Source organism: Atractosteus spatula, chromosome 15 (genome assembly GCF_055471065.1).
Source record: "Atractosteus spatula isolate fAtrSpa1 chromosome 15, fAtrSpa1.hap1, whole genome shotgun sequence".
Classification (NCBI taxonomy): Eukaryota; Metazoa; Chordata; class Actinopteri; order Semionotiformes; family Lepisosteidae; genus Atractosteus; species Atractosteus spatula.
This window is the reverse complement of record NC_142720.1, coordinates 17,567,620-17,593,473: the sequence shown is the minus strand read 5'-3', so window position 1 is coordinate 17,593,473 and position 25,854 is coordinate 17,567,620. Positions and strand designations below refer to the sequence as shown.

Below are 25,854 nucleotides of genomic sequence, written 5' to 3'. Positions count from 1 at the left end.
CCTCTGCTGCCCTCCAGGACAAGCTCCAGGGACGATTTCTTAAAAATAGAAATGTAAAACCCAACAACTTTTTCTCTCTTTTTTTATTTATGTCAGCACCCTAACTGAATATCTGCTCAGTTTTCTAGGTTTTTAGGTTCACAAGTCAGCGTGAAAATCATAATATCCAAAAAAGACCTATCTGTTCTTATCTAGTTTGTGAACTGTATACTTTTTGAGGATTGACAAAGAGGGTACCAGCCCGATGGTGGGAGAGGTATTTTGTATCAATGATGCTCTTTTTTCATTATTCTATTTTAAGGCAGGTGTTAAATGTTCATGATTCTGTGTGTTGCAAAAAACAAGAAGGGAAGAAGGAAACCGACCCGAGCTGCCTCACCTGTCCACAGTGCTGGCCACAGCCTCAAGCTGTCTGAGCAGGAAGGGGTAGAGGGCAGGAAAGCGCGTGAAGAACTCGCGGCCTGTCATTCTACGAGGACAGAGGAGAGGGTCAGCGACACGACACAGACACAGACAGTGTTCCCCCCGCCCACGTTTCCACAACCCATCTGGACTCATCCAGCCCCAGATGGGAGAGGAAAGGAAACGTGGGGGCTGACAATGACAGACAGGGAACAAACTACCGAAATATAAAATGCACCGTATTTCGTTTAAACAGCCGCCCCAAAGAAATGCCATTAAATATTGAACTTTTGGTCTGTGATATGAAAATCTGCACATTGCATCAACATTACCATCAACATTATTGATTGCATCAAATAAAATTGGCAGCATTTCCAACATTCACCCAGCAGTGTTACAGTCTTCACCACTTGTGTTTTGACCACGTTATTTGGATGGCCACTTCCAACATACAGTATGTTATGGGCTCCAATTGTGCATATCACAAATATTTAGGCACTTTTTTGTATAGATGTAGTTATTATATATTTTGGAAAATATGGATTTAAGAGAGGGGAGGACATTTAAGCTTGCGGGTACAGGTAGGTACGGGTACATGTCGCCATGGCAACAAATAATTATTCTTCTGATAATGGCTGCCAATCTGTCAGTGATCTTCCTGTCAGTAGCTCTGTCCCTTCGTGACACTGTCCTCTATTTTTGCCAACATACGTCTGCACAAAACAAACAAGAGCAGGTGAACAAGAATATTGACAGCTTGGCACAGAGCATGCTAAAGACAAGCTGCCCTCAGCAGAAGCACTGAAATTGTGTTCCTACATCTTTATGACTTTAATCACCACTCACAAGAACTTCTACAAAGAGAGGTTTCCATTTTTTTATGTTATTGACATCAGTTTTGGTATCTTTGGAATGAATGGACATTAAGAAAGGATCAGTGCTAATTTATACACTATGCAAGACTCTTTGAATTTAACTTGGTAAAGGGCAGGCTGTTACATAAGCAACCTGAATCCCGTTCTGGTAATCGTTAACTAATTATATCTGATAGCTGACCAAAAAGAAATGTTTCTGCTGTCATGTGGAAGCTGAGTCTTTCGTGCAACAGCATTTTATCAGTTAACCCCTTCAGGCGTTCTAAACTTGGAGGCGCCCAAAGAAATCTAGCTTACTAAGCAGTCCTGTGAAGGTTAATTTATTTTATACGGCACTATTCTGTTTGTTTTCTTTGAAACACTTTAGACTTCAAGATGGGTGATGATGTTTTTGTTCAGCTGATACATTATGACACTTTAAGGTTTAAAAAAATAAAATCACTTTTAACAACCTGGCAACTTTAGCTCAATGCAATGCCCAGGGGTTGGTCACTATAACACACAAAAATAAGCTCATTATATGCCAGACCTGAACCGCCGAATCCTGACTTCCCTGAATAAAAAACCATATGTGAATCAGGTTACAAATTCATTGCTGGTGACACAGTCAAAATACATGGCAATTATAATGTTATTCATCCTGTTGAGAGACTTCTATAAAACAAACCACTTAGAAAACTGCTTTGAAATGCATCACACTATGTGCCTGGCTAATGCAAACCACACTATAAGGTGAAGGCTAGGAGTGATAGGTTGTAACTACGTGGTGTTTACAGAAAAGCACTCTTAGCCCTCCACTGAGACAACCTGTAGGTCTCTCTCAGAATGGAAAGGTTATTGTGTCATATAATATGTGATACTCTAGGCGATGGATAAGACATTTTGCTGGGGCTGACAGTTACGGGTTTGCTAAATTTGACTACACCATTTTTGCTATTTTCACTGGCCCTTAATACATCTGTCTAAAATATTTGTGAACGCTCAGTAATTCAAACATAAAATAAACAGGGAAGTTCTACAGACACAGAAGTATCTTTTGACTATTTTCTGAGAAAGGTTTGTTTAGATATTTAGATGCAAGTGAGAAAAGCACTATGGGTCAGGTCCTTCTCTACATGTTGCGAATCATTTACCATCATTACCCTCTAAAAATGAACAAGAACTGGAAAATATGACAGAGCACCCCAGTCCAGAACTGACTTTGAATAAGGTCTTGAGCCTTCTTACACAATACAAGGGCAAAAGGATCACATTATACAATTACACAGATATCTTAAATCCTACCAGAAATGCATTCTGCTACACAAGTGAAACATTGAATTAACACAGCTCTCGGGTACATAATGGAGAATGCAGAATAAGCCAGAAACAGAAACAGAACAGAACCTGACAAACAGAAGAAGCTGTGTGAGGATTCACAGAAAACGACGCTGCATGGCATGTCTCTGCCAATACAGACACAAAGTATCTCAAGATTGAAGGACTGAATCCACAAAGAGGAGGAATGTCAAAAAGCAGTTTGAGAGGGTTCTGGTTATCCTTCATCATTACAGAATATGAAGAAGATAGTGCTGTTTTTTACAGGCTCGGCTCAGGCTCACAATACTATTCTGGTATTTTTGTAAAATACAAGTTATCTAATTTCATGAGCTAAATAAAGTTTATTTTAGAATGCATTGTATACTGTATTCGTATTTCAGAATCATGAATATCCAAGAAGAAATGAATAGAGCAGTGCTGGAAAATGAGACAAAACACCAAGGCCCTGGGCCTACTACCAGGTTACTAGGCAAGAGTGCTGTAAAACAGAACAAGAGCAGAAGTCACTTTTTCACAAAGCACTGCTCTCTCAGTTTCAGCACAAAGAATTTGTTAAGTGCAAGCGTGCTACTGTATATGCCCGGAATTGTGTAGAGTAACTTTTCCGGCTATCATCTTCATCTCCTGATGCAACAAAAAAAGCCCCATGGCTATCCTCCCATCTCCCTCCCCTGTATTTATTCCCCTTTACATTTTATGTAATTTTGGCACCTAATGAATCCAATAGGCAGTAATGAGTCATAATTGGCTATCATCTGCCGTTTCACACCTGGCTGCCTGGGGAGACTCCAGATCAGACTCGATCATTTCATTACGCTGCACACAGACATCAGCTCAAAAACACCCAGACCTTTTTCTTCCACTACTAAGGTGTTATTTGATTTTGTTATTTCTGCAACTAAAAAAAGGAAAGGGAAGCAAACGTATTTTACAAACTAGGAAGGGAATTTCAGTCAGGGTGCTCTTCTCCCATCTTCAGAATGAACTTTTTAGTGCAGGTTATGCTTTATGATCATGTTGTTGAGCCTGGATCACTTCACCAGCTGACTGTGACCAAGATTCCCCTATCAACAACGCAGTCAGCATTTAACGTCTGACACAGGACTGTGTTACACACACTGAAGGTTGGCAGGTCAAAGGAATCAGCCTACTCTTCCTCCTTCAGCCACATGTCTGTTTGCAGTGAGCCAGCATGTGAGAAAAAAACAACAAAATGTCTATTCCATATCTGGGTCAAACCAAAACAATTGTCAAGTCTTTTACTGACAAAAAGGGTTAGTTCTTCTTTCCTGAGTCACTATGCAAATGTATTCCCTGAGGTATATATATTCTGCCCAGTTCAGTCAAGCTTATTTCTTTTGGTCAATTTCAGATTGTATTTGCAAGGTTTTTTAAGCACATTACCCCATAATGTCATGCTCTGACTACAAGCATAGATTTCCAAATGCAAGGAAGATATTTAACGTTACTTGAATGCACAAATAAATTGTAAAAACCTGGCTCCGGGTGTCATGCATGCATGACGGAAAAAGAAAAAAAGTGCAACAGAAAGTAAAGCAGAAATGAAACACAACACAACATAGCCTCCCAGGTCTGGCTGCTCAACCACTTCCCAAATATCAAAGCTTTATGAGCCAATAAAATGTTCATTAAGACCAAGGCTTGTTTTATGGGTTTTATGTAAACGTGGAGAAAAGGTTTAGATTTTATGTTTGTTTATTCCTTAGAAAGCTCTGGTGTCTGGAAAAATCAAGTCACTGGAGCAGAGATGGGGTGCTTAACTGCTGAGACTTCTACCGGAACCAAGCTATTCACAGTGCCTGTGTCTCGTGGTAATATCTCATCGATCAAAATCTTTACTTTCTTTGCACAAGGGCAAATGACTTCTCAGCAGCTCACATCAGCAAATCGACATCCTACCCAGACAAGCATTGTGATTTACAACGCAAATCACTTACTTCACTGCAAGCAAAATCAGAAAAGAGCTGCAAAAACCTTCCAATTAGCAATTCAACACACATGGTCTCTCCGTGACCAAAAGTCATCTTTAATGAATCTGAAAAGGGGGTCATTTACAGACAAGTTTAAATGTTAAGATTTCATTTTCATGTTAATAAAACACCTATGGGCATACGAACCAAGCTGGTCCCCAATAGAGTAAGAGCAAATACAAGCCTCAGCAGTTCACAAAACTGAAAGCAGCATGCTCTTGATATTCAAGAGCTATTACAAGTCAAGCTGTAGAAAATTATGTTGCTCAACTAAAACTCCCGTAAGGCAGATTTGAAGTGTCTAAAGTCCAAAGTGACTAGCAAAGTCAAATTGTGATAGCATTTATGAGCAAAAAACCTGTGTTTGACTTAAAATTCGACAGTTATTGACAGCAAACAGTTTTCTTTTCTGGAGTTCTGGTCTATATTGCCGTTTCCATACAGTGTCCATCACTCAGTGTATGAGGCCCATGTGGGGCTGCTGACAGGTCCCTGAGACCTGATTATTCCACTGCTAATCTCAACAGCAACTGAAGCCATGGGGCCACTGCGCTCAGTTTCTATTCTGAAATGCTGTCACAGAATATTTAGAACACCATGACTGCACTTCTTTCAGCAATGCCATTAGCATCTGTGCTGAGCTTTACCATGTCAACTAAAAACTCCTCTCACTCCAGTGTTGGAAACACACAGCACTGTTGGTTGGAGTGTTTCTTTCCCGCTTTGCAAAGCACTGACTGCAGTTACAGTCTGGACACTTTATAACATGCTGGGAGTAAGTCAGTACAGAACGTTCCAGCTCATCAAGCAGACCTGTCAGAGGCCAATACCTCTCCTACCCCAGAGGCAACAATACAAGCCTATATTCAGTCACAGGTGAAGATGGGTGAACTGCAGCTGCCTGCAGTAATGAAAACAGCTACAGTGCAAGGGTAAGGTGCAGTATGATGCATTGCATTCTAAAGGGGCCAGCTACTGACAAGAGTTAGTTGGACATAATTTATCTGGAGCAAATGCAACAGTAAAAATAACAGCCAAACAGCAAACCTTTAATCAAGACAGATTATTGTATTTTTTTATCGCAGATTATGGTATCGTATTGTTCTGACTTTCGTGTGTTAATTGAGTATGCGTGTCTGGAATAAAAGAATGGGGGCGTTCTGACTGATACTTTAAAAAATATACAGGAGGAGTCTTGTGTATAGGAGCCCAGGAATCTACACAAACAAATTAGTGGATCACAGATTAAGCCCCTAACAGTATGATGCGAATAATTGGGCCAAATAACCTGATCCTTTTGCATACAGTGTTGCATCAAACTGCATGCTGTTCTATGTTATTATATGATGTTCTACTGAAACCTGCAGTCCTCACTGGTGTTGTGTTTTGGCCTGCAGTGCTCTGTCCCAGCAGCTCTGAGGTGAAACATCCTGGTAAAAGATACAACTCTGACATCATTTACAGTGAGGGAGGAACATTCCATCGGCTTTTCCACAACTTAAAAAACCAAGACCGTGCAATTTCCTTCATTGGACAATTTCATAAAAGGAAATACAGGCATGCAGAAGGACCACCAGATTACCACAGAGATATGGTACATGGTAAAAACTCTTAGACAGTTGAATGGAAAACTTGGTTGCATTTATTTATAGAAACCATTCCTTGAGAATTTCTTTTCTTAATTAAGAAGGAACACATTCTTCATTTGTTTTCTTCCTTTTTCTAGTCTATGACCACTCCTTTGATTTGTTGTTTTAGTGCTGCTTGAAAACAAGCATTTTTTTTAAAGAAACATTTTTTTAAAAAATGTATTTTTAATTAGTGTAACTCAAGAGCTCAATAGATTCACCATAATTCAGACCCAGGTTAGTTTCCAGAGGTTCTAAAATAACTTATGTACAAGGCACATGGATCAGAAACATTTTATTGTTGTTTTTGAAAAAAAAATGTTTTTCTGCCCTCAGATCACTTGCGTTTACATCATATTTTTGAACAGCACTCTTTTGTAAAAACTTGGAAAATTGTGGGAAGTACCTTTTTCTTTTCCATTATCCTCGCATAAAAGCTTCCTCCAAACCACCATGTCTTTGGCCTCTTGGAGAAAACACTGGGGTACTTTTGAAAGGTTTTGCCAGGTTACGTCTCTGATTTGGTGTCCAACCTAATTTATAGAATTTTTCCCCTGGATTCTTTTCAGCTGAACATTTAATTTCCTCAGTAACACAGAAGCATACAATGATTCCAAAACAAGTTAAGAAAAGGAAACATAAGATACACAGGAACACTGTAATCTAGCTACACCAATTAAATGAATTCAATTTTGCCAGTGATCAGAACGAAATTTAGAAAGGGAACCAAGGCGAGTGAGAAAAAATCTCCCCACCTGTGTAATTCAGTTACACAAAGAAAACAAAGAAAACTTCATATGTTTCCATATCTGTTTTCAACCTGAATGTATGAGGACATTGATTAAACCTACTCGGCAGCCTCACTAATGAAAACACTAATGGATGATATTTCTCTAATGGTTTTATTTACTGAGTTATGTTGCAAGTAGCCCTGGGCTCTGAGATGAGACTCTGAGCAGAGTACCTATGGAGCATACAGGAATTATGGCAGGTTTCTATACGAGACTGGGAGCTGGTGTTTCACATGGGAGACAGCTAGACTTTGAACTGCACTTGTTTACTCCATCACCAAGTAAACAAACGAAGAAGAAATATTCCAACAGGGGAAAAAAATCGCAGCCAGACGGACACAAACCTGATAGGGAAGAAAAATGCTTTCTCAAAGGAAAACTCGGGCACTATTACCAGATGTTTCCGTATCTGTCTTCAATATGAATCTGACAGATTTTATGATGAAATGCTTTAACAGCACCCCGCTTAACCTCACTTTTATATAAAGGACACTGTTAAGTTCACCTGCATATAACTACACACGGACAGCATTTTTTCCATGCAAGCAGTATATGTTCAATGGATGGAATCAAAATAAAATCAATTCAACATCATCATCTAATATGGACAGTATAACCACAAGACATTACTCACTGGATTTTTGTAATCATGTTTACATTAGCTTGATGCGAGTTACATTTTAGTTTCAGTATTATGAAGAAAATCCATTTCCACATGAACGCCAATCTGCTATATACAGTATTTAGTATGAAAATAGTATCTGTTCAGAAGGCAAAGGGTGCACGTCACTGCTTTATCAATGATTTATCATACTGTATGCATACACTGAAAGTCTGAAGTCAGACACAAAAGGCCTTAACCTACTGACTTACGAATTCCCACCCTGTTTCATAAATCAGTTAATCCACTGGAAATCATGAACTACCATTATTAGCAGAATGAATGAAAGCTCAATAAACCTGGTAAAAGTATCAGTACAAACAAGTAGTTAGTTAGTTCAAGTTTATTGTCATTATGCTCATATACAGGTATATGGTATAACGAAATGACGATAAGTAGTACAAAAAAACAACAATACAACTGTATAATAAAAGAAAGACAGAGACAACAGGCAGTGTGCAAAACAACAAAAGGTAACAGGTAATGTGCAAAACAACATCAGATGTGCAAAAACATGCATCAACAGAATGAAATAAAAGGATAGAAAATTATGGGGAGTATTGTACAAATAATATTTATTGCTGAATAAATTATTAAATAAGATTGCTGGAGATGGACGTAAAAAGTTCCTATGTTGTACACATCAACGCTATTTTGATCCTCAATGCTGCTCCTGGTGAACCACAGCCCTGCAGGCTGGGAATACAATCTCAGAAACAGATGTAATTTGAAGTCGACAATGAAGTAATCTAAAGTGGACACAACAGGCACTGGTCACTTACAAATATTTTTGTTTAATGGCTTTAATATTTAATGTGACTTTTCAGTGATGTTAACCATGCACCGTTTTTGGTAAATATCTGTTGACTAAAATATATGATGTTCAGATATGAATATTTATACAATTTAAAGGGAATAAGCTATTTTACACTATGCTACTTGTAACTTAATTAAATGTCAAGTTCTATGCATTCTACATTTTTATGAACACTAATCACTATTAATCATTATGTAATGTCACATTAAGATTTGTTTTTGCAATCTATGTACTTTTATCTTCATAAAGTTTTCACCTGCGTCTAATTTAATATATCAATTTACGGGCCTGATTTGTACTCATGAACTTATCTTTGAAATAAGAACACTGACTTAACAATCCAAATGTGTGTGACAAAAGAGCTTTTAATCAGATTTTCTCTTTACTTTACCTGAATGTACTATGACACTCTCACAATGTGGATTGCTTTCTATTTAGAACTTAAAAATGATGTCACAGCTAGAATTGACTAATAAATTAACTTTATCCCCTCCAATACTTTTCCGGAATCTGAGGTTGACCTTCTGAAGTGTTTCATTATACTGCTTTATTACTGTATTGGTGTTGGCGAAGATTTAAACATGTAAAGATTCTGACCCTTTTCATTTTGCATATCTCTTATTCCTTCCCACAGTATGTATACTTCACTCAGGAGAGAGAATAGTCTTGTACTGGAGTCTAATCTTTACTTTACTGAAAAGGTACAACACAAATCTTTCCCACAACCAGAGGCCAAGATTCCTCAAGCATGAAAACAAGTGGAGAACAATCTATTCTTTTCCCCTCGGACAGAATAATCACTGAGTCTCTGAGCTATTCATTTGTACAGCTAGAAGCCCGAAGCTACCTCCAGTTACAACGTCTGCCACAAAACCACTTTTAAAGAAATCCTGGAATTATTAACGATGAAGTCTAATTGTAGTCCAAAGCCATTGTTTTTTTATTAGCGTTGGCAGGATGTTAAGAAAATGGTGCTTTTATATTATTTTTTGGCAAAGTCCCTGAAAACAGAAAACCATAGAAGAGTCCCTCTAAACAAAGCCTGGTGAAGGGGCTGGTAGTTATTAACTCGACCCTTAGTTCTGAATTACAGCTATTTTTATCCCTCTGTTTATAAAGCAAAGCTGGGCTGTGCAATGGAGTTGCCAGGGAGGGGAGGAGTGCTTTTAAGGACATACATTAATTATACAACCTTAAACTAAATGGTTTATTACTTGTTTGAATGCACGGGAGGTAGCAGCCATGATGGAAAATTTCATTCTCTCGGCAAGCTCTCGTGCCTTTCTCATGTACCAGTTTGGACAAGGAGGGAATGAACTGAACAGTTTCAATCTCATAGGTTGGACTACAGCGAGTTTCATTCCCGGATTCCACAAAGCGTTTGACAACTGGTACAAACTTAGTTCACCTCTGTTTATTAGTCTGAAGAACAATGTACACAGCCAGGGAAAAAGAAAAGTGTAACTGTAGCCAGATAGAAACTGGCAACTTAACTCATCTAGCAGATAAGTTAAAAATTAAGCAGAGTGCTCAAGTGTGGCACTTTATCAAGTTCAACATCTAAGAAAGTGGGACTTCCAAAGTAGTAAAACGACTCAAATGTCTTTAAAACTTTGAGAAAACAGGAAATTATAAACCCCAAATATACCAAACAGCTTTGGAAGTAAAGACTTTACTTTTTCACCGAACACACAAGCCTACCTAAGATCTGTGCTGTTTTAGAACTCAAAGACCAGTTCCTTCAAGAGCATTGTTTGTCTCGGGACTGCGCCGTGTTACATTGTGACAGATTCACTAAAGTTCAAGTGATACAGATCAAGGGATATCTAGTGAGCCAGTAAAACCTGTAGATGATGAAACTGCAGGAGGTACTGTAACTGCTGCGCCTATGTGCTGCTGCCCAACCAAACACAAAATGTCCAAAGCGGACATTAAAGTGAACAGACTGTCAAAAGAAATTTACTGCACAACAAACAAAAATGGTAAAAAAAAAAAATAAGGCTGACGCTAATACGAGGAAAAAGACACCAAACAAACATCAAGGATCATGACTAGTTTCGGCTAGAAATACTATCTTTATGTTTTGCAGTAGACCTATACAGTACCAGTACAGGTTATAAAGCTGAAATTCTTCCTCCTGAAAGCCAGTGTGTATTTCTCTTATAGCTTTATGAATCTTTCGTTGCCTTTATTTGCAGAATTTGAGCAAAATTTTCGCACCGCATTGGCTGCGAAGAAAGAGAAAATACAAGTATATATAAACATAAAATTTAACTTCAAAGTGTTAATAAAAGTGAAACTGTGTTAGATATTGCAAGATAGTAACACGACTGTGACAGAGGAGTCTTATTTAGTATGTGACTGTATGGGCTGTTACAATAACTAAAGTTACATTCTTTAGGAGAAAAAAAACATAAAAGTTTGCTCTTTGGCTCAGGGCAGGGGTCAGCCTGTGATGGCTGGACAGACAAGTTCTCTGCTCCCAGAGTCTGTGTGTTCTGACAACACAAGGTCATTAATTGCTGCCTGTTTACATGAGGTCTCCAGCCTTCTTTCCATCAAGCTATGGCTGTTATTCTAAATCTGCATTCAAGTACAATAAGCCCTCATTCCCCTATAATTTTCCCCAGCAGGGCCTATGCCTGTGTACAGAATCGCTCCCCATGGCTGTAAAGAGTGCCATTGGTTTTTATTGGTCATGATACTATTGGGTTCAGGGTTGTCTCAGTGGATTGCCATTGATCCAGACCCATAAAAAAGGATAAGAAGGGCTTTAGTTTCTTTTATTTTTAGTCTGTGTTTGTTTCGATACCAGGGACACTGGTGGTTTATGACGCCATTATCGCATGCATCTATAAACAGGATAATGGCAGACATGTCCAACTGGAGATAGTGTTTTTCTTATAGGAAAAAAAAAGATCATGGAATTAACACCTCACAGTATATTTATTCTCTATGCTTCCCCTCATTGTAAAAAAAAACCTTGTCTAACACATGTTGAACAGCCCCCATTCAAAACTAAATTCTGCTCCAAAACCCACCACCCATCTTTCCAGATTACACTGCAGCATGCTTTACACTGGATCTGGAAATTGAGTTTCAGAAGTAGGTTACATTATTGCCAACCAATCCATTTCATTACCTTTTCCAAAAGCCTAGACTGTTAATGGATTGGAAAACGTGGAATTAAACCCTATCTACCACAATGCAGAATCAGACCATCACACTGTCACCAGCCAGTACTATGGACACCCAATGTCCCCAAGAGTATGAATTGGTCTACTTCACTATTAATTTCCATTAATACCCAGTCACTTGAGAACTGTCCCATTGTTTGACATTAATTTCTCTGCCGCCCCTCTGAAAATGCAGAGCTTTCAGTCCTGATACTGTACAGAGGAAGATTAATAGCAGGGGGTGAAATGTCATTGCTGGCAGCACATGGTTAGCATTCCATGTCCCGTTCTGTGGAATTCTGTCAGCATGCTCCACTACTGTAAACACTCCTTCGGACTTTAGTGACACCCGCATCCAGCTGCAAACTGGAAATGAGGGACTGGGAACAAAGGGATCAGATCACTCCTGGCTAGAACAGACCCTCAGATGACAAACCCATTGAGGCACATTTGGTTTTCAACAAGCAAGAGCATACAGCTACCATGCATGAGGTACAGCCCAAAACAGCACATCTCTACTGGAGGCGGAACAGGCATGTCATTATAAATCCCAAGGTTCACAGGCAGCAGACAGATTCTTTTTTAAAATAAAAATATCTTAAACCAAATACATCTCAATCAGAATTGAAAGAAAAAAAAAGGGATGTTGAGATAATTTCCCAGGATAGATTTTATAAGGTGCAACTGTAGCTTCAAGAGCTAAAAAGTAAGAAAACAAGCATAATCAATTATATCAAGGCCAAACGCATGGTTAAAACATTTAGGCACCCTTGTCCAAAACACAGAACCAGAGACACACACCACGGGAGTGTGGCACTGTTTGGGTTAACACTCAGCTGGTAAACATTCACAGCAAACAACTTTTAAACAAGCCTAGATTTTGTAAGGTGTTATTTAAAGAAGATCATGTAACACGTAGACTAACTGCTGCCTAATAACTCAGAGACCCACCGCCTGCATCAGGAAGCTATTTGCATTTTTTTCAGACTGTGAATTAATACACATGCAGCTTTGATAAAACATTAATGCAGTGTAACACAGCTAAGATAATGAATAGATATGCCACACAATATGGCAACAAAAGACAGACAGAGGGGGATCAAGACAGAGAGAGAGGGACTGAAAATAAATGCATGAAGGGAAAAAAAACTGATTGCCAATCTTGTAAAAAGACAACATTCTTTAAATAAACAACATTTATAGCTGGAAACTGTATGTATCATTTACATCTGCAGTAAATAAACAGAAGAGCTATGATTGATTACCATTAAAAACTTTGGCCACTGGCTGAGCTAAAGCTCTGAAGCTGAGACAATACTGCCACCTAATGCCAACATGCAGTACACTTCCATCCTAAATACACCAGCAGAGTGGTAAAACCTTCCATTGACCATTGCTGTTCTTGGAAAGTCATCACCTCTGCAAACTCAATCAACACTATTTGAAATTACTATTACAACTTTAGTATATGCAGCAATCATAATCTCACTGCAGGTTATGGAAAAACATTAGTTCAAGGGGAAGACAAATGAAGTGGGCAGATTCCTAGTCGAAATACCTTTGAAGTTTCACTAGAACAGGCAAAACACAAACCTTTAATCTAAATAAAAAGGGTGGATGGTGAATTCAGATTTTTGTTACTATAACTTTGAAGTGTGGGCAATTCCAACTAATTTGCTGTCTTTTTTACTCTTTGTTGAGCATTTGTCTTGTGATATTCAAAATCACATTTCGGCAGATCACCTCCTCCGGGGCTTCTATCCATAGCTGGCTTCCTGAAACAACTGATCAGGGTTTTGGGAGAGATGGGGAGTTTGATGTGTCCTGAGAACACCAATGTTCCTTTTCCTTTCAAACCCTGTTATTAGATGTTTACAGACGTCATTCAAAACACACAACCTGTTCACAACATAGCTAACAACACATGCTGACACACACACCAAAGAGATGCTCTAGCAAACCGGACTCTTTCCTGAAGAAAAAGAGCATTGGGATAGAGCTTGAGGGTTCAAGGTTTGAAAGAGAATCTAGAAAGAGTCTGACCTGTTCTTTCTCGAGTTCTCATCTTTTCCTTTCTTCACTCCAAATATTCTGGTTATCAGAGTGCTGAAGAGAAGCGTAGAGGAATTCCTTACCTAGAGTGGCAAAGTGAAAAAAAAAGTTTAGCCTCTTTGCACTTCTGAAGATCCCTTGCTAGGACTGTGCTAGATTTGCTCTAAGCACTAAGTGCACATTCTTTTCATTGCCCTTCAACAGCAGACATCCTTGAATTTACAAATCACCTGCTAAAAGTCAACACACAAGCCTCACTAGCACAATCACTGTTACAGAATGCAAGTCAATAGATCCACGCAGTGAGATTGAAGGTACTGTGATGTCTAGGCCATCTCTTTAGGTACAGGAAGTTCTGTCCTAGTGCTGTCTGCTCCTTATGGCATAAAGAAAGGAAAGTTGAAAAAGAACAGAGAAAAGATACCAGGCAGAGAGTTCATAGATGCAGGTGAATAACCTATAGGAAACTGCAAAGCTTTATCTCCAACTACTGCCCAAAAAAACACCAATGTGTCTATCAGCATCTACTTTTTCCAAGTTTCTATTACATTCCCTGATTTTCTTATGAGATACGATATGAATCTTTGGGTTGAAGGGACAGCATCCAACAATTAGATCAAAATGTGGATTGAACGGTACTACAAAAATGCTCAGACTAAAATAATTTTTTTTTCCAGTTATCTTCCCCAGCTGGATGCAGGGCTGTGTTCTCCACAACCAGACACAGTCTCTGATCATTTGCTAGCGGGGCGCAGTGTTCTTCTGCGTGTAGAGAACAGAGGGTGATTCTGTTGTCGTCTAGAGGTTGAGGGGATCTCTTCCTTGGTTGTGCCATCAAGGCATCAGGCAAGAAAGAGTCTTTGTTAAATCTGGCAACAGAAACACGACTGTCAGCTGAACTGGGCAGAGGATGAACACTAAAGCACAGTAACCGAGAAAAGACACTCTGGTCAATAGAAGACGCAGTTGGGATGACTTTGCCTTCACAAATTTCCTCTTAATTTAAGTAATATACACATAGATTTCTCAAGTCACCTACAATTCTTCATTCACATGTTTAGAACAACTCAGTTTATCTACAGTATATACACGTTTTATTAGAAATGGGGATGTTATTTTGGTGGCCATAGATTTAATGAGCACTTATGAGCATGCAATTTTGCATTAAGAAGTATTCAGTCATTATACAGCTGGCACTCCCCTGGTCTCTGTTCCTGTCACTCCTACGTTAGTTAGTCTGAGCTCATAGTGAACTCTGGTCTTCAGTATAAAAGAGCCCAGTGATCCTGATTATCTAGCCAGTTTGCCAGTTTTCCCAGGAGGCGTTTTTGCGTCTAGATGCAGGGCAGCGTGCATGTCTGTTTATTCCTCCACATAGCATGACTACAAATCAGCAAATGTGGTTTAATCGGAGCTAATTTCCAAAGCAAAGTTTAAATGAAACATTCCAAAATAATATACTGTATAAAAACAAATGTTATTATACGGTAACTGGAGCTTTCTCCGAGTTGTTTAAGGGTTACACCTTGGCCTAAGGACATGGGGATGTGCCTAATTAAGATGGGGTGTGGCTGATTAAGCTCCCAGTAAGGGCCAGTTCACATTACATAAGAGCTGGATAATTAATTGCCTGCAAATGTTCCATTCAGTACTTTGGAAGCTGCCAGTTCTGAATGGAAAAAATGCTGGTATTAACTGCTCATACTGTCCTTCTGCTGTGCAGTTTCTGTGATTACTACTTACAGTTCTTTACATGGGCATTCGTTGTTTTGGATATCTACAACTGAAAGGCATGTCTAGTGAAATGTATGAGGCCAGGCTTGCCCTTATCTCCCAAAGTACCTTTAGAAGTTCCTTTATCATAGAGCTGAAGGTTCAAAAAGTCACTGAGGATCAACAGTGGAAGTGAATACAACACACAAAACATGGGAGATTCCCAGACAACAGAACTTTTAGTTCTAGCTCTGAAAAAAAAAACTCACCATCTCACTCAGCGGCACTCTACGTAAAAAAAAAGTCTTGGGTCTTAAAAACAAATGGAGATAAGAAAGGTTACAAATGGGAGGAGGCCATTCTGCCTATCTAGTCCATTTGTGAGTTACCAGTTAAATGAATCCAAGAATCTAATTCAGCCATTTATTGAAAGAAACCAGGGTATAAGCATCAACAATATGGCTGGGTAGTTTCTTCCAGACTCCCACAACACTTTGTGTTTTGCCTCCTGTGCTCCATTTTAAATGCACTTCCACACAGTTGCCAGATGTGCCCTCTGGTTCGTGTTTCACTTTCCATCCTGAAGAAATCCACTGCGTTGATTCTGTCAATCCTTCGAGGATTTTGATTGCTTGTATCGGGTCCCTTCATAGCCTTCTCTTTTCCCAAGACTAACAAGGCTCAAGACAGTGCTGTAAAAGGAGATGTGCTGTGTGCAGAACCAGCGAAAATACCCCTGCAAGATGATCCCAAATGGCTCAAAATGCAGAAAAACTTGATCTCTATTGCTCCAGATGTTACAGGTTCGAGCGTGGGGCACATAACTATATGACTTTGAACAGGATTTCCCAAAGCACGGGGCACAGTTAGCTCAGATCCAGGGTAAAGTTGGTATTTGACACCCAGGGACTCTCTCTGCTTTCTGGCAGACAGTGAATTTTGCTATATTCTGGGGCCCAGAAGGATTGCAGTGATGTCAGTGAAGGATACTTGTCCAGCTGGCACATTTCAGCTGGGTTAGCGATACGTGTCCATATTTAAAAATAACGAGCAAAGAAGATCCCTGTGACCCTTTGTGACCACTAGCAATACTTCATTCCTAAATTCACTGCCACTCGCAGTCCATTAGTGCTGACTTTAGAGCATTAACAATTAACAAAGGGAATGCTTGGTTAAAAATTGCAGAATAGGACTGATTCACACTGTGAGGCCCTTGATCTGAAAACCTTTCTCTACTAACTACCTGAGCTCTGCCTCATTATAATTTGCAGCCCTCGCAAGCAGATCCAGAAGGAGGCATGATACAGTATGAGCCCCTTGGGATGGGAGCAGTATTATAACTTGTTAGGGCTGAGCAGTGGCCTGACTGCTATGAAACCCAGCACCCGTATTGAATAACAGATCAAAGCTGCCAGGCTCGGAATTCCCCTGCCCGGACGTGCTGCCCCTGAGCACCTACCACACATCAGCCCCCTCATTCTCACACCAGAGGCCAGAGAGCGGACAGCCAGATTAATGTTGCTTAATAATCAACATTTTTTTTCCAAAGATTGTGCCCACAAATGCAGGACTGAAACCTAGACCTCACACACAAAGACGTGTTAACAGTGTGTGAAATCAGATACTTTTTTTTTAAGGACTTCTTTTTAATCCAACAAATGCGCTAGCACTGACCTGATATTTTATAGCCCTGTGTTGAGTGTACGTGTTTTGTGCTTCCTGTACGAAGTGGAAAGAGAGGGAGGTGACGCTCAGTTCCAGGCTGCTGGATGATGCAGTGGGGCTTGGAGGGGCTCCAGTCCCCATGTGTGTTTGATAAAGATGACAGTAATGCACAGAGAATGTATAAAGGGAACACTCACAGCCCAGACCGGAGATGTGAAGCCGAGGATGGCAGCCTGCACTCCTTCCGCCACATATGGGACAATGTTTTCGCTTAATCGCGTGTCCCTGAATAAAGCCCTTAAAATGTTGAGAGAGTGAACCTGAAAGAAAACAGGCAGAAAAAAACATTTCAATTCATAAGATCTTAAAATGGAGGGAGGCATTCAGAATTTCTTATCTTAATACTTCACGACCTTCTGGATACAATATAGCACAAGGCAGATAAAAAAAATGCTAAGCTGTCCCGGCACCACTTCCTGAACAAGGACCAGCCTTTTACTTACAATCATTACTGAAGAGAGCCCTCCATTATAGCCAAAAGAAAAGTATAGATAATATACTGACCAAGGCTTCTCACAGTGCAAAGGATCTGCAATCCCATACAGCATCCCTATTCATTGAAATAGTTTTTTGACCTTTTTTCTCAGCAGGGAGATGATTGGTGAATTTGGAAAACTGGCATCCATCCAATCGTGAGAATTTAGCATTTATTTTTATAAATAGAACTGGCTCTGAAAAAGTTGAAATGTTTCGAATGTGAAATGTTCTGAATCTTTCACAGGAAAAAATTCCTTAAAGTTTTTCGGATGGGGTTTTAAGTCTTCGTGCTCTGCTATGACAAAGTATCGCTCGGACACTTCAGTCTAGCATCTGCTTCCTTTAAAGGGTCCCACAGCACTACATGGAGATTTGCTTGCAAGGCTTTGTGCCTCATCCACACCCTCACAGGCAGGCCAGAAGATCTGCCATGTTAGTTACTTCAATTCCCAGTCTTTCACATCAAAACCCACTCCAAGGGGACCCAAAGCAAAATGAACATGATGCCCAGCAGGGGCAAGTGTGAAGCTGCCAAGCTCATTGGGGTTTAGAACCCAGGCTTCCATTAGTGAATGGGAAGGCTATAATTCAGCCAAGCCATCTTGTTTGATGGTCTTAAAATTACAACTCTATGATTAAAACCAATGTGGACACCAAGGTACTTTCCAAAATCATGTCCCTGTAGACTGGACCCAACACAAATGACCTCACTGTCCACCTGCTCCACTTCACAGCACAACACTCACTCCAGTCAAAAGAAGTGATTCAGATACACCAGGATAATCACAATAGACTGAGAACCCTAGGGTTTCTATGCACAGAATTTCCAGGAAAAACAAAAACTATATTTTCAAAGAAGCAAGTCATAAGGGAGTAATTCTCACAGCTGACGTGGTGTATTAAGATCGAAAGAAGAATATTGGAGGTTAAGTCTGCAATGCCACAGGCTCGCAGTTTGGGTGGGTGCCTAGCTGTTATGCAACTCCCTAATTAGAAACATAGGCCAATATTTGATTTAATTTTAGTTACAGTTATAGCATTACAACATTATTCTGTAGACTTGCTCGGACTGAAAAAATGTTTCAGAGACTGTTTGAGAAAACAAACCACTTATTCTTTGTCCACAGAAGTGAACGAGCCTTCCAGCACTCCTGTGAGGTGTGGGGAAAATACCAGTGCTGTGGCAGCACAGGCCTTTTGTATCTTAATGTAGTCCACTATGTAATAATACTAAGAAATTTTAAGGAACAAGTAATAGCTTTATTCCATGCTGAAAAGAGAAGAAAGAAAACACAACATTTTGGCTGTGGAGCCTTCTTCAGGTGCCTTCTTCTGGTGTCACACCTGAAGAAGACTCCACAGCCGAAACGTTGTGTTTTCTTTCTTCTCTTTTCAGCATGGAATAAACCTATTACTTGTTCCTTTGCAGCCTACGCATGCTGACACAGCTACCCACCTGAACTACTAAGAAATTTTAATTGTCTATGTAAACTTAGAGGGGAAATTAGTTGGGACACCAGGTTTTGCATCCCTTATGAACAGTTTCATCCAAGGAATAGCTTCTCATACAACACAGTGACACTTCACCATTCTGTGTCACTAGCCTGGAATTTCCAGTTTTGAGATAAGTGTGCCACCTACTGGTCTAGTAACAATTTTTACAGCAACAACTTTCCTTAAGAATTTTCCCATCCACGAACTGATCAGCTCCAACCACTGACAAGAGCAGACAACAAGATGGTGATGCTGCTGTCAGTTACAAAAGTAGGAATGTTGTTTATGGATGGAAAGATAATAATGGAGCTGGAGAGTACTAAAATGAACTTGATATTTAGGATATTAGGCTACTATTACTGTACACTAAAGATTTAGCATGTCTGTTCCAGATATTAGACAGAATTTACAGTAATATCAGTTCTCCGGAGAGCCTAAACTTCCTCACAGACTTCCTGTGGGCTTGACCACAATGGCCTCTAAAAACAACACAAAGGTGGCTAAAAATTACACTGCAAACAAGAGGTCTGATTTTTTTAAAATTAAACCAATACAGTTATCTACACCCTACATTTGGCCTTTTGTAAATGTGGAACTCTTTTTTATGCAAGTTTTATTTTAAACAAGCTCTTCATTGGTGCTCTTAAGAGATATTAATGATGCTAACGTAAAGACAGCAGAGTCAGAGAAACAGACAAACCCACTACAAAAGCCAATGAAATCCAAGGACAGATATCTTCTTTGTTTCACTTAAATTCTGTATCACAGTACCTCATTAGATTAAAGCAAAATAAGATGATCAAAAATGAGAGGAGGGCATTCTTTATTATTAATTTGCCTGAAGCTTGATTATCCAAAGAATCTAATCTATCTGTTACTCATCTCTTTGTGTAAGTAATGACACTTGTTTTCAGTCCTAAATACACATTCTCTTATCTCCACAGATCCTTGTTTCATCTTTTCATCACCTTGTTTACTAGTCATGAAGTAAGTCTTAGATTTTGTCCGCACCTTCCAGGATTTTAAATAATCTTACCAAGTGTGGTCTCATTTCTTCAAAAATAAGGGATACAATCCAAAGAGTACAGGGGTATGCGATACAAGGAAAAATTTAAATAAACATTTCACAGCTTTTTTTTGATAGTGAGGCACCAACTGATTATTTTACTTTGCTTTTACTAGGATGAAGTTCTACCCATTCCTTTTTTAGCACAAAGCTATAGTCTTTCTTATCTGACCATCATTCCTTATGTTTTAATTAAATTAGGTTAAATCTTATAATAGTAATAATAATAATAATAATAATAATAATAATAATAATAATAATAACTGCTTACACTTATACACTTTTCTGGACACTCCACTCAAAGCGCTTTACAGGTAATGGGGACTCCCCTCCACCACCACCAATGTGCAGCCCCACCTGGATGATGAGACGGCAGCCATAGTGCGCCAGTACACTCCCCACACACCAGCTCTCAGTGGGGAGGAGAGCAGAGTGATATATCATAGCAGGTTTGGGTCTTTAGACCTCTGAGGAGAAACAGGTTAAGATCTGCAGATGTTTAAACAGACCTGGAACCAGTGGGGAGCAGAAACACAAGGAAGTACTACCTGAGGGACAGAGCTGCCATCAGTGGGATTGTCCTGCATGGACAGGGCCAGTGCAGTCAGCTCCTTCATGGTCATCCTCAAGAGGCTACAGCTGGAGGACTTGGGCTCGGAGGACAGTAGGGCCTGAGCAGAGCGAGAGAAACGACATCAGGACATCATTATAGAACAGTTATAAATGATTTAAATGTAAAATGTTTGATGTAAAGAGTTAAGTTAAAAGAACAGATGGATGTTTTTCTTTGAAATATTAAAACTGTAGATATTTTTCTTGCAAGTCACTTTACTGTGCATAATTTTTTAACATTAAACTGAACTTATCAAATTAAATCAATCTAACGTACCAAAGATATTTCTGCACAACAAGAAAAATCAAATTTAAATCCAATCTTGTTTAAAACACACACACACATTGTGGGGAGGTCTCAGACATGACATATAAATCTTTGGGCTATAGTCACAAATATGCATTTTAGAATCATATTAAATCATTCTGAGTCCAATTGCTGCCAAAAGGAAAGTGTTCCTCCCCACCACTTCCAGATTTCTAAGAAAGAAGAATCTCAAGCTGAGACAACAACCTTAAATGTTCTTGTTGCATAACAGACTGAAAAACACTGTTTCCAAAGTTATTTGCATTATAGTCAGATTATTACTAAGTATATTTTTCATATATTAACTCTTTTGAGTTCATTTTAGGAGGTTATTTTAATCATTTTAAACCCAAATTTGTTTTTCTTTAAAACCTATCCTACCTTCAGTGACCTGAGTATGAGTATGAGGTTTCTGATTATTACAATTTTGTGCAATTCATTCATGCTCAGATATGCCTCTTTTATTATATGAACTATACTCCTGGAACCTTGTCTTCATACGATCTTAAACAACTCCCACTTGAACAAGTACCATGCAGGGAGTCTCGCTGAGAAGACAGATCAGAAATCTGAATCTCCTACACCAAACAAGAACAAAGAAATACAGGCTTACAGGAGGAATCTGGTTGATAAAGTAATCATATTGAATATATGACCATAATTGACCATGGTGAAAAGACCAGTACAATTCTCAGATAAAACAATCAGCTTCTTCCCCTCTAATTAACCAAATCTGTATTCCATCCAGTGCTATGCCCATTGACAACCAGGATACAGACTTACTCAAATTATTTTCTTTTTCTCTCCAGAAATTTGAATCTGCTAATGACCTTCTTTAATTGACACCCTCCAGGATGTTACTATTCCTTTATCTGGCTCAGATCTAAAGCTCACCTGGATAAGGCTTATATGCATGAGCAAATTATTTAAACTACTAAATGTATGTAGTGTGGCAAGTTAGCTATTCCTGACATGGTTATCAATAGATCCTAAGAAAATTCTCTCAGAATCTTTTTCCCTCTCAATCTGTACCACTATGTTTTTCAAAAGGTTCTATATTTAAGGGAGTATTGTAACATAATATAACAATTAACATACAAGTCAGTGGATTGGAGTGTCCAGAAATTTGTTATGTAAGTGTAAGGCATTTTTATTATAACAACAGTTATAAATTATATACTGTAACTATATAACAGGGACTTCCTTTCACAACCAGCAATATGTAGGCCTAGAATGATCCAATGGCAGCCAAAGTGCACCAGTATGCTCACCACACGTCCGCTATCAGTGGGGTGGAGAACTGAGTAATGAAGCTAATTCATAGATGGAGATAATAAGGAGGCCAGGGGGAAATTTGGCCTGGACACTGCGGTTAAAACCCCTTATTAAAAATAACAGGATCCCCCTTGATTACAGCTCATACTGTCCTATTTCACTTCTCAAGGTGGATGTTAAAATTCTGGCAAAGGAGCTGGACATTCATCTTGAGCTAGTCTTACAATCTTTAATTTCTTTAGGGCAGAGTGGTTTTATAAAATATAGACATTGCTTCTTTGAACATTTACTATTTCATTTTATCAATACTCCCTCTTCGTCATCCAGTCCTTACGTTTTAGACTCATTTGATTTTGAGAGGTCTTTTGAGTGCAATGAGTGGTTTTATGCTCTTCAATTAATAAAAAAACAAGATTTGATTTATTTCATTAGATTAAGATGCTCTCTTATTCAGCCTAGGGCTATATTCATACAACACATTCTTTATATATTTTCCTCTCCATCAAGGCACAATAGGGTTGGCTTCTCTCTCATGTATGTTTTACCTTTGGTATTGTCCATAGGAGGTGGACAGTGTGGTCAGGGAGAGTAAGGAAAAGAAAATCTCTCTGTATACAAATGTTTGTTGCTGACCCTCAACCTTCACACCCTATATTTTTTCTAATATTAAAGAAATTTGGAGAATTCTCGAGATGGAATATTAATTTAAACATGAACAAATTGTTCTTACTAATTCTATAGCTATAAATTATACAATGTTTTCATTTTTAACAATATATTCATAACATTTTCCATTCAATGGAAATATGGGAACACATTCTTATAAAGATCCCCCTTTTAAACCAAATGTACGCCATTACTCAAATATACCTAAACAGAATTTCACACGGTGGTCCACACTACCTTTATTATCAAATTAACTCTGCTAAGATGATCATGCAGTTCCTCCCAAAATACTACTTTAACTCATTTGATTAAATAATGTAACTTATCTGGTGCAAGAGCTCACCCTACATTCATAAAGATTTTCTCCTTGAACAGACCAAATTTTTCAGAAGGATTGCCACCACCAGACCTCCCATTTTAGTACAGGTTAGCCAATATTTGCAGTATTGAGCAAATATTGGATCTGGATTTCAGAATTGTCAAGACACCATTTTCACCTTTTAGGCCTCATCCCTTTCCACAATTAAAGTTTTACGGGAATCCGATCTGGAACACAGCTGTTCGGGAGAGGAGTGGAAGAAGGCATGATTCTGTATTCATTTATCCTTCATTTGTGCTAGACATACATTGACACAGTTTAAAACACTACATCCCATTCATTTATCCATGACTGAATTAGCTAAAATCTTTCTGGATATGGATATAACACGTAACAGGTGTAAGCAAGCCCCTTCTTTATTTGTGCACGTTTTTGGGCCTGCCCCAGGCTGGCTCCCCTCTGGACTTTGATATTTAAAACTCTGCAGTAATGCTGAGAACCAAAAGTAATGTAGTGAACTAACATTGAACCCACTCCACTAACAGAACGTTTTGGTGACATGCCTAGTAAGATTTTCCTGACCTGAAAAACTGTAGTTTTTGCTAACCTTACTTGCCAGATGCCTAATTTTGTTCCACTTTTACAAATACACAGTCAGGAATATAATGCATTCCTGAATCTTATAAATTTCCCTATGTACCTTTCCCAAGGCATATTTATCTGTTACTCTGCTTTAATTAGCCTGTTTTTCATTTTGTTTCTCAGGCAGAATAACTGTCCTGTACTGTTGACTGCTATCTAAATATTAAAAAAATCTGTAAAAATCTTTTTGAAATACTGAATGCATGTATACACCTTAAGGGTTTTTGAAACACTGAGGAATTCAAGAGGTAAAATCTGATTCAGTTTAAATGCCAGTGCTACCGAGGTTACCACTGGCTTTCTATCAGTAGAGAGTATTGATACTGGGGCTGGGGAACAGTGTTTGACAAAAGTTCACTGTCAAAGAAGAACACTACAAAACTCAATTTCTCAAAAGCATTCATGCTGTGAGAATAAAGGTTTGCTTTATTCCTTTATGAAACGCAAAGGAGATTATGTTAATAATACAATCAGCACAGAATGGGTGGCACACCACAAGGACAGCCTGCAGACTGTTTCGTCTCTCTTTGTTTTCCAGCACTACCTGCCTGGCACCCCCTGGCAAGAAATCATGTCTCTGAGACTTACATCCCAGAGCCGCAAATTCCCTTTAATTAAGTACAGGCAAATTATGAACAATTGTCTTGTTGTTTTGGGTTGTTAATCACTGAAACAGCGATTCCATACTTCTCGAATAGCTGTATTACCTCACGGGGGTTAAGCAGTTCAGACGGGATGTACAGTAGCAGAGGCCTCACAACTGCAGAGCTTCCCACAAACAGACAGCTGCTGACAGCAGCCCACAGAACTAGGGGCAGGCAGGCTGGGGTCCCTTACCTGTATGTAGAAAGGGATGCCTGCGCTGCGACGTGTGGCACACAGCTTGGACGTGGGGCCGCTGGACCTCACCTCCTCCAGAACCTCCGACAGCCAGCGGCCAGGCAGCTGCTGCAGGGCCCTGCCTGGACTCCTGGGCAAGTACAGACAGGGCAGCTCTCACCACACATCATCAGGAAAGCAATGAAGCACAGCTGTCAAACTCAGCAGCTTAGCATTTTGATATCCAAAGCAACCTTTCCTTAGTCTAACAAAGAATAGGAGAGGCTGAAATTCTTGTTTATGGTGCTTTCCTAAAAAGACCTTTACCTTTACTGTAATGGGAAATTTAAGTTTGTTTCTAAGACTCTGTTTGACAGCATAATTGTACAAATCAATGACAGATCCATGCAAGTTACAGTAGCCTTAGACCTTGATTCGTTACTGCAAAAGCAGGACTGGTTAACTGCAGCTAACAATCAAAGCAGGCCATGCTCTGGGAAAAGCAAATAATTCATTATTCAAGGAACTTGGCTTTATATTATAAAAGAAGCATTGTTTTATGAGAGAATGGATAGCCAGGTAAAAGTCCATATCAAAGGCTCTCCTTCTATTAGCTTGTACACAGTATGGCTGCTAGACATTCTTGCTCTCCTGCAGGACCAGGCAGTCAGAACCCAGCCTGCAATGGGGAACAGAGTGGTAAACATAAGAACAAAGGTTACAAATGAGAGGAGACCATTCAGCCCATTTGGTAGTTAAGTGGTCCATTGGTCCAAGGATCTCAATCAGTCAGTTTTTGAAAGAAGCCAGGGTATAGGCTTCAACCACATAGCTGGGTAGCACTCCCACAACTCAAACAAAATCCTGCAGAGCTCAACATAAAAGACTCATAATTAGCACCCCGTAACTAAGCTGTTATGCAACTCTTAAGCATTTCAGGATGACTCTTCTGAAAAACAAAGGCTTTAAATACCTCAATTTTCTACCACTGGGCTGTATTTATTCTTTTTTTTTATTCTCCACTGA

General features: G+C 39.2%; 1 protein-coding gene across 1 annotated transcript in view; it reads right to left on the bottom strand.

Moving 5' to 3' along the window:
- Window positions 1-25,854, bottom strand: part of thada (THADA armadillo repeat containing) — a 113,476-nt gene that overhangs the window by 60,272 nt on the left and 27,350 nt on the right. Inside the window, exons 24-28 of the mRNA XM_088934345.1 lie at window positions 24,847-24,979; window positions 20,737-20,859; window positions 17,289-17,411; window positions 13,705-13,796; window positions 380-469 (exon numbers count right to left, since the gene is read on the bottom strand). Coding sequence (XP_088790471.1) covers window positions 380-469; window positions 13,705-13,796; window positions 17,289-17,411; window positions 20,737-20,859; window positions 24,847-24,979 — 561 coding nt within the window. The remainder of the gene's footprint in view (window positions 1-379; window positions 470-13,704; window positions 13,797-17,288; window positions 17,412-20,736; window positions 20,860-24,846; window positions 24,980-25,854) is intronic.